A 13,185-nucleotide genomic window follows, 5' to 3' on the forward strand; every position below is an offset into this window, starting at 1 on the left:
AGAGAGAGAGAGAGAGAGAGATTTCTTCTAAAGTTGACGTATCATGCTTTGAACTGGGGGCTTCCTAATTAATTGAAAATGTGATGCAGATTTCTTCAAACCTGTCCGCCGATGCATTGAAAAGAATAATAAATAAAACAAGAAAATGTGATGCAGATTAATTGCATTGCTTAAGAAGATTCATCACCAACTGAAACAATTCAATTGTCAAGATCGAGATAGCATCACAAAGAACAAAGCACCAAGTGGTTAGCATAAAGTACTAAAAGAAATTTTAATGCATCCAGAACAGACTCATGCATTTTATTGTCTCCTATTTCCTAGTGAAGAGTATAATAAATTTAGTTCTGAGCTACAAAGTAAGAATGTAAAATCATGTCTCCAGTAAAATTTTTGCTGTAATAAGAGTACAAATCACATTGAGCCTATTTCTCATGCAATTTGAACACGACAACCACATTCCTCTACATCTGAGTGTAGATTTTGTTAACTTTAGGTCAAGTTGAACCAAAAGAGAGATATCATGCTGATGCATACAACTTGATTAGGTTTATCATTTCTGTAGGTTGCTAGGTTGCTAAAGTTGTTCGATCCAATTTAGACTATCAATTAATGAGTCAATAGCATATATTTTCGGTCCTCTCGTCCGGCCAGGAGCACCTCCTTTAAGCGACGAGGCATCGAGCAAGAACCTATCCAATTCAAAATACAGGGGAAAGGAGTCAGCCTCCTTCAACAGGAATTCAATACTAAAAGCTCAGAATTGAACAGCTTACGAGGTAGGGGTTGCTGCTCCCAGCTCATTACTTCCACCATGTATCAGAATTTTTTTATCTTTTTTAGATATGGAGTGACATAAGGGGATCTGGTAATTCTTCATAGCTGTGTGATACAAAACCTGTTGGTAATTGTAATTTCGAAGAGCCAAATATAATGAAAAATTGCACAAGATTGTACATACATGGTTGATGCGAAGCATCAGCAGTCTCATCCAAACCAAGTGTTTGCTACATGAAAATATAATTCGATTAGACAAATAGTTGGAGGCTGGCCAAATATTAAAAGCAAAAGAATTCCGGGTTGCAAATAAGTGAAAAATAGTTATATAAAATTGAAGGGGCAAAAAGCACCTTAAGATTCTTATAGCATGTTTCAAGATCATCATTCACTAAGATATGATCAAAAAGACCAGGAGATTTTCCTTGATCAAGCTCTGCCTTCGCATTTCTCAGTCTCTTCTGTACCTGTTCCTCAGTCTCAGTTCCTCTATGTTAACAAGATGAGAGGATTAGATGGACTGATTCCTTGGATTAATAATTAGAAATTTTTGGTAGTTGCCAAGAACAAAATCTGTCTCAATGATTTTTAGAGTTTTTTATATACCGTTCACGAAGACGCTTCTCAAGCTCTTCAAGTGATGGGGGGCAGATAAAGATGAATATTGCTTCCAGAGAACTAGCCCTCACTGATCGAGCACCTTGAACATCGATGTCAAGAATGCATCTCTGCAATCAAAAAGGCCCAAAATCCAATGAGAAGTACATCCAAATTGCAAGGAGAATAAGCAAAGGAGGAGAAGGAGAAGCAGCAAATGTAGCAGCCTTTTGTATACATGCATTCCCAATTAGAGTAAGTGGATCTGATAATACCTTGCCAGCATCCGTAACTGCTTCAACTGCTTCAATGCTTGTTCCATAAAGGTTTCCATGAACTGATGCAGATTCAAGGAATTTCCCATCTTTTATTTCTTTCTCCATTTTACTTCTTTCCGTGAAGTGGTAATGAACTCCATCTACTTCCTTCTCTCTTGGAGCTCGTGTTGTGTGACTTACAGAAAACCCAAAAGTTGATGGAAATTCCTTCATAAGTTTGGATATTAGGGTACCTTTACCAACTCCAGAAGGGCCACTGATTACAATTGGCTTTGGCCCATCACCTCTGACCCCCTTGCTCCAGGCAACCACCTCTGTGCCAAGTATCTTATTCTTCTCCTTGACAAAAGGGGTGCTCACCTACCAGATTATCCAAATATAACAGAAAATTCATAAGAAAAGAAGTAGAATAGGCAAAAAAAAATAAATAAATAAAAAGAAACAACTATATCATATATTATATGTAGATTAAAGACATCAGGGATTTTCACGTGAGAAAGCTTCTGGCACAAAACTTCAGATCCTTGTCACTAATACAAAGATATTAGCATCCATAAACCTATTAACTAGTGATAGTGTTGGATACGAATGAAATCTAAATTGATTTGGCATACACCAAATGTATAAGATCAGCCCTACAAGTCGTTTTCATGATATTGTTTGTGAATGTAGAATTCAATCGCTTAAGAACCCACTTTTCATCATGTTCATTACCAGCACTTGAACAGCCAGAGTTCCGAAGAGTGCTTCAGATTATTAATCAGTATCATGTTCTGTATTTGTTCCCTTGGAGTGGTCACATATAAAATACCAGTACAGACCAGATGGTCCATACACCAATGAAGACAAAAGAACATTCTGACTGAAAAAAGATCCTGTGCTTGTTAAAATTGTGTTTCCTTTAGAAGAGAGGACAAACCATGCAATGCATTATATACATCAAGGGAAAGGCACTATCTGATAAAATCTCATAACCATCACAAATGAAATAAAGGTTTTACATTCCTACATATGAGAAAACAGTCTTTAGAATTCAAACCTCAAGAAACCAGGTGCCGTCATTCAGTGGAGAGTCCCTCATAAGAATCAATATCCGATCATTATTCAAAAGAACAGCTGAGTGACCTTTAGATGGCACAGGTTTTGTACCCAATACAGTAGGAATCGACCTATCAATTCAAGCAAAATTGGTATTCCAACTCCAAATACAAACAGAGAACAATGAAAGACAAGGTACGAGCTGTTCATCTCACCATATTCTGGTTAACTTATTGAAAACTTTGACATTCATCGACAACTTGGCTCCATCATCAGATCCTCCAATAACATACTGAGCATATGAATACAGACAATTATTTTTTGCAAGATCTAAACTATTCCATATGCATTAATCTAATGAAGAATGAAAATTAATCTATTATATTCACTCACTATCTTGTCGCCTATGGTTGTAGCTGTCTGATAGCCTTGGGATTCTGAATCACTCTGAAGAGGTGAAAATTTGTCAAGTCCCTCTAGAAGGTTTTCCGGTGCTTCTTCCCCCTGATAACAAATCTCAAACAGATCAACTTTCCATGACCCACATATCTAACGATGGTTATTTGACAAATATTCAGATCATCACAATGACATGATGCCTTAAAACAGAAAGCCATGATAACAGAGAAAGCAACACAACCATAGATAATAAAAATTAAATCACCATGAAAGGATGTCCTTTTTCTTCAAATCGATTTTCTACCCTGCCATAAAAAAAGAAAACATAGCAAAATTCAATTAAAATGAAAGCAAGTGCAATCCCTTCATAAAGCTCACACGCATAACAAGCTACAAGGAATATAAAATAGACAATACCATCAAACATACATATACTGAAGCAAAGAAGTTGCTTTATTTTTGCATGTAAAGGAGACAGTGGCTCCACTGAAAAGGCCAGATCTATAGCTTCAAGTGTGAGAAGAAACATGAATTCTACGAGAGAGAGAGAGAAACAACCCATACCAAAAAGAAAAAGCTGAAACCAAACATCTTAATGTCTATTCACGTAACCTCCTTAATTCTAAGAAATCAATATGAAGTCATTGCCAAGATTAAGATAATCAAGATCCAATGCCACAAAATTTTTCGTTTTAAAAAACAAAAAGATCTTAAACTGCTCTGACCATTAGAACAAAGCATCCAACTTTGAACAGAAATCCAGCTTGAATCTTCTTTAAACAGAGATTTAGAATAAATATAGAGAAGAGAAAAGGATTGGGAAAAAGGGAGCGGAAAAAAACATTTTTTTTTCCCGCAATAGCAACAAAAACACATGGCAAAAACACCTAGAAATATGAAGAACAACGAAAACCCATTGGCAGAACCCCGAAATATCGCCTCATGGAAAATAAACTGAACCTCGAACGGAAAAAATGGAAAAAAGAGAAAAATGTAATAAAACCAGGTAGAGAAGAGAAGCACACCTGGATCTACCAGAGATCTCGGGATTCAGGAATCTCCTGAGGGTAAAATCAAAATATATTTGTCCCAAAATAGACTAAAAAGAGGGGAAAAAAAGATTTTCTCCCGCTTCAGGTCAGGAGGTCTGGTCTTCAGGAAAAATGGACTCAATATAGCAAAAACTATGCGTTTCTTTCTTAGCCTTCTCCCAGCTCCGAACACTCTTCGCGTTGGCCTCTGTTAGCTTAAAAAGAACAAATTAGAACCAATAAATCGAATAAAAGCGCAGGCCTTCTCTGGTGATTGCACTAAAATCATCGATAGACCGGCACTTTTTATAGACTTCGCCCCCACCTGGAGGCTCCTCTCTCCCTCTCTCTCTCACCTTCTCTCCGGTTCACCCAGACCGGCTTGTACGAACCACCTTTTGCTACGGTAACTCAGCCGAACGGCCAAACCACTCAAAAAAAAATAAATAAATAAAACTAGGTCAGGCACCAATCACTTTGTTCCGTTCAATGGCATATTTAACGATGCCAATTCGAAGGGAGCAATTAGAATATACCACACTAGCTGAATGACTTTTTTTTTTTTTTTAGCATTTTTAAAGTTATGTGAGCATTTTTCACTTAATTTTTAATTTTATAATAAAAGATTAGATTTATTCTTATATGTAAAATGGCATGTGTATAGAAATTTTTTGATAGATTTTGGTATTGGACTTAAGTACACCAAAGCCAATACATATTTACCAACATCTAGTATTAGTTTAATGAATATCTAATATATATATATATATATATATATATATATATATATATATATATATATATATATAAGTTTTTTTTTCACATGCTATGCACATGCATGAAAGAAGCGGACAAGTGTGTAGAGGGAGAGAGAGAGAGAGAGAGAGATGGGATTGGTTAGAAAATTTTTGAGAAACGTAAAAGGTATCATGTTTAAGAGAAAAAATAGGTAAAAGTTCACTGCAATTATTTTTGATAGACTGACTTGTAAAAAACAAGCTAAATGGTAAGGGATAATTTGTTTTTTTCAATACTCTTAAAATCTCAAATGCTGATAAAAATGATAATGAATCTCAAGTCATTTTGGATGCAACTGCAAAAGATATTATCAGTTTGACATAAGAGATAGAAAAATATTATATTTATGAGACTATGCATATATGGATCCCACTAGACTGTACTTTTAAATTTCTATTTTATGTGGGCACCCTAGGAGCTTGTTATATATGATACATTTATTTAAACTACCATCCATTTACTAAGTTTTAAAGATAAGATCATCAAGAAACTCTTGTATGTACATTATTCTTTGAAAAAAAATAATTTTTTTTATAAAATCAATAATTGAGTAGGTATTCTCCAAAAAATTTGTTTTGAAAAAAAAAATATAATACTATAATAGCCATCATAAAGTTCTTGAAGAAGATTCTAACGCATTATACATATTTATAATATAAAAAAGTAATTATTATACCTGGCCATTGTCATGTTAATCAAAACAATAATTATGATTTGGTATTTGTACCTTTTCCACTTTAAAAATATAATTTTTATTTTAAAGTTCTAAATTTTTCTGCTTAAAAAACTGTAAAATTTTACCAAATTTATCTTCAAAATAGTTTGTATCATATTAAAAAAAATAAATAAGAACAATTCGAACAATAACATCATTAACTTTTATTATTGCTTATTATGTTGTAATAATATCATTACAATGACTGATCTAACTTATAATAGATGCTGTTTCATATTAATATATGTCTTCTGAATATGAAATAATTAAAAATCATATTAATGAAACAGATAACAAAACTTAGTCATCATAACAGCCAATAATAAACTAGATACGGTCCATTCAAAAATAGCACTATTGAAACCTTGTTGTGAACCGGCGATCCAACCGGTTGAAACTTTTACTAGGAAGTAGCATAGGTTTCCTAGGTTGGCACTAGCCGATGGAAGTGGTGGGGCCATCGATGCGGGGACCACCAGAGGGGAAGGGCAAGTGGACCGTTGGTGTTAGCGTTATGTGACAGGACAACTGCATCCATTCTGGGTCCAACTAGCCAAGTTGGACCGGGAATTCAGTTGCTTCCCTTTTTCTTTTGTTAAATTAGAGTTCTTTCCCCAGTTGTAAGTTGGCCGTCCGAACTCATGTGACCCCTAGTTGAGTCGGTGGGGATTTCTTGTCTCTTTGGAATGAAAAGACCTTGAGGTCTATATGGCTTTCTTTTTTTTTCTTTTTTCTTTTTTTTTTTTTTTTTTTTTTTTGCTTATGACATCTAAGTACTTGTGACATGTGTGTGGCTGGCAACTAATTTTGTCGTCTAAGGTTTCAATTCCATTGCTGCTGGAAAACGCGTTCTTCGTGCAATATTTTTGGCATTTATAGCTTTAGAAGAAAAATTCCATATGGTTTCTCCAAGTGGGGAGATGTGACAATAACACGAAAAATGAAGGGAAAATGGCGAAGGATGCTTCCTCAGTAGCTAGTTCACTACATATTTTAGAAGAAATATTACAAATGACACTGAAGATTAATTTACAAATGACTTTTCCATGTTTGTTTTGACTTTTACCCTTGCATCCCTGGCGATTTTCCAATCGATCTTAATGTGCGTCCTTTTTACCAAGAGACATTTGCTAATGGTTGTTTCTTATTTTTTTGCTGGTAAAACTACAAATGACATCTTCGCTATGGATGAGCAAAGCAAGGTGCTGTGATACTTTATGAATTTAATGATACAAATTGTTAATGTATTTGTGACTAAAAGGTTGAGTGCTCTTTGTTTGCACCCTTGAGTTCTCAAGATATTTTTAGCTATATCACGGTTATGGAAAGATTGGATTCCTCACTTTTTAATTAATTTTAGTACTAGAAAACATTCTAGTTTACAATCTTTAAAAGTGGGTAAACTGAGAGAAACTTGAAAAGGGAAAAATCTGAAATTTTTTTAAATTTACTTTATAAATTTGAGAAAATAGTGTGAGAATTTTTTAGCACTTGATTGACGAGTAAGTCTCCAAATTCTGGTTTTCCTCACAACTTTGACGAGCACTACAAATTTAAAAGCTATTATTTGTTGTGTCCTTAGATATTGCTACCATTATACAAATATTTTATTTTAAAGATCTACCGGATATTAATTTTTGGCATGCAGCATACATGTGCAATTAAGTAGGTAGGGTAAGATTTCCGCCTTCTTTTGTAAAAGATAAGCTGGGCCAGGACAAGCATCTAACATGCACAATGCATTACGTACGTCACAACAAAAGCATATGGCAGAATATTACCATATAGGCAGGCTAAGAAGCACAAAATCTACCTTCAAATTCATGCATCAATTATTATAATGGCTAGAAAAGTTTGTGGACCCATCCATCTTGCAGTCCTCTTGCATAAGAAAACGAAATGCTCCAATGAACCAACAAGACATTTTATTTTCACATTCATATCTTTAGGATCTAAGATTTTTGATGAGTCTCTCGAGCCAAAATTTAATAAAATATAATTTGTTGCAGTCAATCTCCTGTCGCCTGTCATCAGTGAAGAGCATCTGCAAAACAAAGTTCTCTCAGACCGGAATTGTATCTGGTGGGAACCCTCCGATGCTTAAGTCAGCGGGGAGTTGATGAACCGCAGATAATGAGTAATCGAAATGGCAAGGTATTAGTCCAGAATTGTTTCACCCATACTGTTCATTTATCTCCCTTTTTATAGATGATCCTAATGTAACCATCGAGCACATGGTCTAGCTTTTTATGGTGCTAAATTATCGAACCATAATCATGGAGTTAATGGGTCATTTATGCCCACTAATGACCATGATATGTAATCGATAACTGTTTATAATGGTTAGATGTGTTGAGAAGATAGACTGACTATATGTCAGTAATAGTGGTAAGTCGGTGGTCTTGAAGATCCGAATGATCATCGATCGATAACTCTGATATACCGATGGTCTTCGATCGGAGGTTAATTGTGTCGTCATGATTGTCCGTTGTTGGTTGATAATAGCCGACTGTTGGTTGGTAAACTGATTGTTAGTCAGAGCAATGTATTCATAAGGCTGATGTAGAGTCAGAGTCGGAGGTCGGTTAAATGGTTCCAACAGTTGCCCTCCATTCTCAAGTCCAAGGTGGTCCGACGTGAATATTATCATGTGGTCTGTCACATTGGATGAAGGGAGTCGTCATGTATTGCCTCGAGCCTCGATTCAGCTGTTGGCCTTTATGAGTTTTTGAAATACGAGAGATCTCCGGCTATTTTGCTGTTTCGATAGCTGTAAAATCATTATTGGGCTATCATTTCGATAAGATAATTCGACGTCCAGGACATCCGGATAATTTGATTCTGACTAATAAATTTTGACCACGTGTCCAAACATCATTAGGTTGGAGCTGTTCACGCGGATAATGATGAGGTGGCATGATCAGGAGCAGATGCATCGAACCATCCGACCAATGGTCAGTACAGATGTTGCCACGTATTGACATCTGAGAAGATTCAGATTTGGCCAATTTCATCCAAACCATTGAAGGGTCCTATATATATGCAGTCGCTTTCAGCCAGACTTTTACTTTGTATTTGTCACTATCTTCTACAGTGGAAGGTTCTGTTGGAAGATTGCCCCAGTACTAGGAGCTCCAGGATTTCTTCTTCGTCCCTCTTTAGCTTCAGGTTGAGTTCTCTTGTCCTTTTTCTTGGATTTTCTTCCCCTTAGGATTTTCCTTCTCTCTTTTTATTTTTTTGTTCTTCATGGCTAGTAGAAAAACTTTTCAGGATAGTCGGTCGGAAAATCCAGCCGACGAATCTCCTTCGGGTCTGAAAATGAAGGCTTCTTCCCTATCTTGACCCAATGTTGAACGGCTCCGGAAGCAGTATTATATCCCGAAGCAGTATCAGCTCTTTGCTCCTAGCACGGACGGTCGAGTTAACCCTTCTCCTCCAGATCAGGTCGCATTTTATGTCGAAGACCTTCAGACTGATCTTCGATTTTTAATTTCGGAGTTCGTTCGAAATCTTCTTGACTATTACAGTCTCTGTCTTGCTCAGCTGGCACCGAACTCTGTCCGGCTGATCATCAGTTTTGCTTTGTTATGTTGGCTCATACCGACTGAACCTCATCCTTCTCTCTTCTGAACTTTTTTTGTCCTTTGTCCTCATCCTAAGCCAAGGGTTGGTGGTTTTTCAATCTGAGAAAAGGCTTTTCTTTCATCACCAGTCTTCCATCGTCCATTCATGGATAGAAGAGCTAATTTTTCTTTATTTCTTCTCCTTTTCCCTAAGGCTTTCCTTCATGCTGGGGTGATCCAAGGATCAGCCCCAACGAGAATAGTCAAGTGGAGGTCGATGATCGGAAAGATTTTCACTGACTGAAGGACATGGCAGTTTCACGACAGTGAGAGCTGATGACCGAACAAGCTCTTTATGATGTCGGACTTAGTTCGATTACTTCTTTAGGTATAACATAGTTGGGTGTTTACTTTTTACTTTTGTTTATTTTTGAACTGTACTAATTTTTTTGTTCTGATTGTAGCTATATAGCTGAGGGCATAAGTGTCATCTGCCGACATTCATCTACATGCTGCCAAGAAGAAGGCAGCATCTAAAGCTGGCCCTTCTCGACTGTCGAAAAAGAGTCGGGTCACTACTCTATCTGCACCAGCAAGGAAATTCGACATTCTGTCGGAAATGGCTCCCGATCCAGTCCTGGCATTGTCAGCCCTGACAACGCTCCCTGAGGTACCATCTATCGAAGATAGGATGGCAAGAGAGGATGGAGCTGCAGCAGTACCATCGACGGCTCCATCAATAGAGGTTCGGGTTGGGGTGGGAGTCACAGTCGAACCCGATCAATCTACAGCTGCGCCAGCTGTTTCTTTAGTGGAACGCTCCCAGGTGCAGTCGAGCTTTGATTTTCTTGTGTTCTCGAGTGCAGGGTTGCCGATCAGAGATTGGGGGAAGGCACCGACGACCTCAGCAGATGATGGGTCATCGAGCCTTCCTATCCTTTTTGACATTAGGATCCCTGAGGGTGAGTCGGCTTTGGCTAATCTGACATTAACCAAGTTACTCATCCAAGTTGCTTTTCTCCCGACTGATTGGGAGAACAGGAAGAACAGGACGGTCACCGAAATATTTTCTTCCTTCTACCCGATGATACTCGAGGTAAGTTCTTCAACATATTTTCTTTTTTTTTTATCTGACTTGATTCATCTTCTACTTTTGGTGGGCACATGACATGCACGACCTGGAGGTCGACTATCAGAAGATTGTTGACTTCCATCGATCCTGGATGGACAAAGTAGCGGCCGCTAATGCTGAGAAGATGGCTGCCCTCGAACAACTCCAGGCGGTGACTGAGTGGGAGGCAAAGCTTCAGGAAGAAGTCTCCTGTTTGACCATCGATCTACAATCTTTCGAAGCCAAACTTGAGTCGGCTTGCCAAAATATTTATCTCTTGAGTTGCAGATCAAGAGCAAAAAGCACTCCATCCATTGGCTTCGACGAGAGAGGGATGGGTGCATTGATGAACTTGAAGCCGAATGTAGAAGGCATCGGGCCATCCTGAAAAGGTTGGCACTGGCTGATGCTGAGTCGGCCTCCATGCGAGCTGAAGCAGAGTCGATGAGGGAAGCCTTGGATCAAGCCTTGGATCAAGCCGTCGAGAACTTCAAAAATTCTGAAGAGTTTAAGAAAGAAATTCTCGAAGGCAGATATGCTTCTTATTGTGTCAGGTATGAGGACGGTCGAGATACGATCGAAAAATTATACCCAGATTTAAACTAGAGCAGCATCATTCCTCCTAGCTTGAGAGATGAAGCTACTGAAGAAGAGGCCACATCGACTGAAGACAATGCACCGACTGCACCAGAAGCTGTTTCAGTCATTGATGCTGCACCGGAGCAAGGAGATGGAGACGACGACTGGTGATCGGTGTAATATTTTTATTTTTCTTTTGTAATCAAAAATTTTATAATTGGAGTTTAGTCCAATTTTGTAACTTTCCTTTCAATGAATGAAAGAAAAAATTTTTAAGTGCAAATTCAATCTTCCTTGTGTATACTTGCAATGTCGTAGTTTGACAATCGAAGATCGATCGACAAGTCGAACGTTCGGTAGTAATTGTAGAATCATCCGTTAGTCGAATATCAATAGACATACTTTACTTTTTAGGCATTAGAATAAATAGTAATAAGTCGAATATCCCTCGACTAACCATAGTCAAGTCAGTATGTCTGGTTATCTAATAAACGATGGGAATATCCTTCGACTGACTGTAATCAAGTCGGTATAGTTTCAATTCAACCTGGGTCATAATGGTATAGCATTTTGCTTAGTTAAAACTATGTTGGCATAAATAGTTGTTCGATTAGAGTCGATTTTTACAATAAAAAGTCAAGATATAGTTGGTACCGAGATACTATAGGTATATCGGCTTTTATAGTGAAAATCGAGATATAGTAGATGTGTCGGTTTTTATAGTGAAAAACTGAAATATAGTTGATAGAAATTGATCGTCCATTCATCGGTCTAACATCACTTTGTAGTCGGCTAAAATTTTTGTGATTTTGAAATTTAATGTTTCATTCTGAAAACTGTACATATGAACAACTTTATTGATAATACATCTTTAAGTTGTTAGCATTCCACATTCGCAGAATAGCTATTTCCTCAAGGGTTTTCAGCCAATATGCGTCCGATCTAAGTATCTCGATTATTCTGTAAGATCCTTTCCAATTTAGAGATAATTTTTCTTGGTTCAGAGATTTTGAAACTTTTGCCTTTCTTAGGATCAGGTCTCCTGGATGGAAGACCTTCGGCTTAAGAAGTTGAGCTTGCTGTCGGACTTCTAGAAGTAGGTCTAGATCGGCTCTCCGACATTTTGAATTATTCGGCTCATTGTATCATCCTACCCTTACTGATGGTAATCTGATCTTAAGTGAGATCATTGCTTCTGTTCCATAAGCCAAATTGAATGGCGATTCTCTCGTTGGTATACGAGGAGTTGTTCGATATGTCCATAAGATCGGATATAGTTCTTCCACCCAGAGGCCTTTAACTTCATTCAGTCTGATTTTGAGTCCATACAGGATTGTTCAGTTTGTCATTTCCACTTCACTATTGGATTGTAGATGGCCGACTAATGTGAGTTTATGCGTAATGTAGAATTTTGTACAAAACTCTTTGAAGTTCTAGTTATCGAATTATCGACCATTGTTGGTGATGATGGTATGTGGTAGGCCGAATTTGCATATGATTGATTTCTAAAGGAAGTCTTCCATCTTACTTTCAGTAATTTATGTCAGAGATTCAGCTTCCACCTATTTGGTAAAGTAATCAATGGTGACCACTATGAATTTTCTCTGACTAAATGCCAGAGGGAAAGGACCAAGTATGTCAATTGCCCATTGTATGAAGGACCATGATGCAACAATTGATATTAACTGACTGGCTAATTGATGTTGTATATTTATATATTTCTGACATGGTTCACACCTTCAAACAAGTTCAGCTACATCTTTCTTCATGATGGACTAGTAATATCCTTGTCGTAAGACTTTGTAAGCCAAAGATTTGCCCCCTAAGTAATTTTCACAAATTCTTTCATAGACTTCTCTGAGTGCATAGTTGGCATCTGTCAGTCTCAAATACTTTAGTAAGAGAAGAGAGAACGATCTCTTATAAAGCTGGCCATTCATCAGAATATATGGTGAGGCCGCCCATCTGAGTCGTTTAGCTTTTGAGGGATCCGTAGGTAGAGTTTCATCAGTCAAATACTGGATGATGGGGTTCATCCAGCTTGGTTCATCATTGATTTGTAGCACTTCTTCAACTTTATCAATACTCGATTGTTTAAGGTATTCGACGAATGTCTGATCCAGTGAGTTGAAAGAAGTGATTGTGAGTCACAAAAGTACGTCGGCTCGAGCATTTTCTGCTCTTGAGATATGAAAGATCTCAAAATATTTTAAAGTCAACGTAAGATCTCTCTCCTTCTGAAGATACTTCATCATAACAAGGTCTCGGGCTTCAAACTCGCCTTTAACTTATCTAGCAA

General features: G+C 37.4%; 1 protein-coding gene across 6 annotated transcripts; it reads right to left on the minus strand.

The window, feature by feature from the left end:
* Window positions 1-366: 366 nt before the first annotated feature.
* On the minus strand, window positions 367-4,411 carry LOC105035252 (guanylate kinase 1). Of its 6 annotated transcripts, XM_010910751.4 has the most exons (12): window positions 4,115-4,411; window positions 3,519-3,596; window positions 3,355-3,394; window positions 3,084-3,194; window positions 2,906-2,982; window positions 2,692-2,821; window positions 1,650-2,012; window positions 1,384-1,505; window positions 1,131-1,266; window positions 962-1,007; window positions 777-882; window positions 367-692 (listed from the first exon to the last, which is right to left on the minus strand). In XM_010910751.4, coding segments are annotated over exons 2-12 (1,248 nt in total). In that variant the 5' UTR covers window positions 3,521-3,596; window positions 4,115-4,411; the 3' UTR covers window positions 367-577. The 6 variants fall into 6 exon arrangements, with proteins under 6 accessions (XP_010909053.1, XP_029117727.1, XP_029117725.1 ...); XM_029261894.2 differs by lacking the exon at window positions 3,519-3,596 and having other exon boundaries at window positions 3,355-3,389; window positions 4,115-4,410; XM_029261892.2 differs by lacking the exon at window positions 3,519-3,596 and having other exon boundaries at window positions 4,115-4,410.
* Between the last annotated feature and the right edge of the window lie 8,774 nt (window positions 4,412-13,185).

The sequence above is a fragment of the Elaeis guineensis genome, chromosome 13, assembly GCF_000442705.2.
Source record: "Elaeis guineensis isolate ETL-2024a chromosome 13, EG11, whole genome shotgun sequence".
Lineage (NCBI taxonomy): Eukaryota > Viridiplantae > Streptophyta > Magnoliopsida > Arecales > Arecaceae > Elaeis > Elaeis guineensis.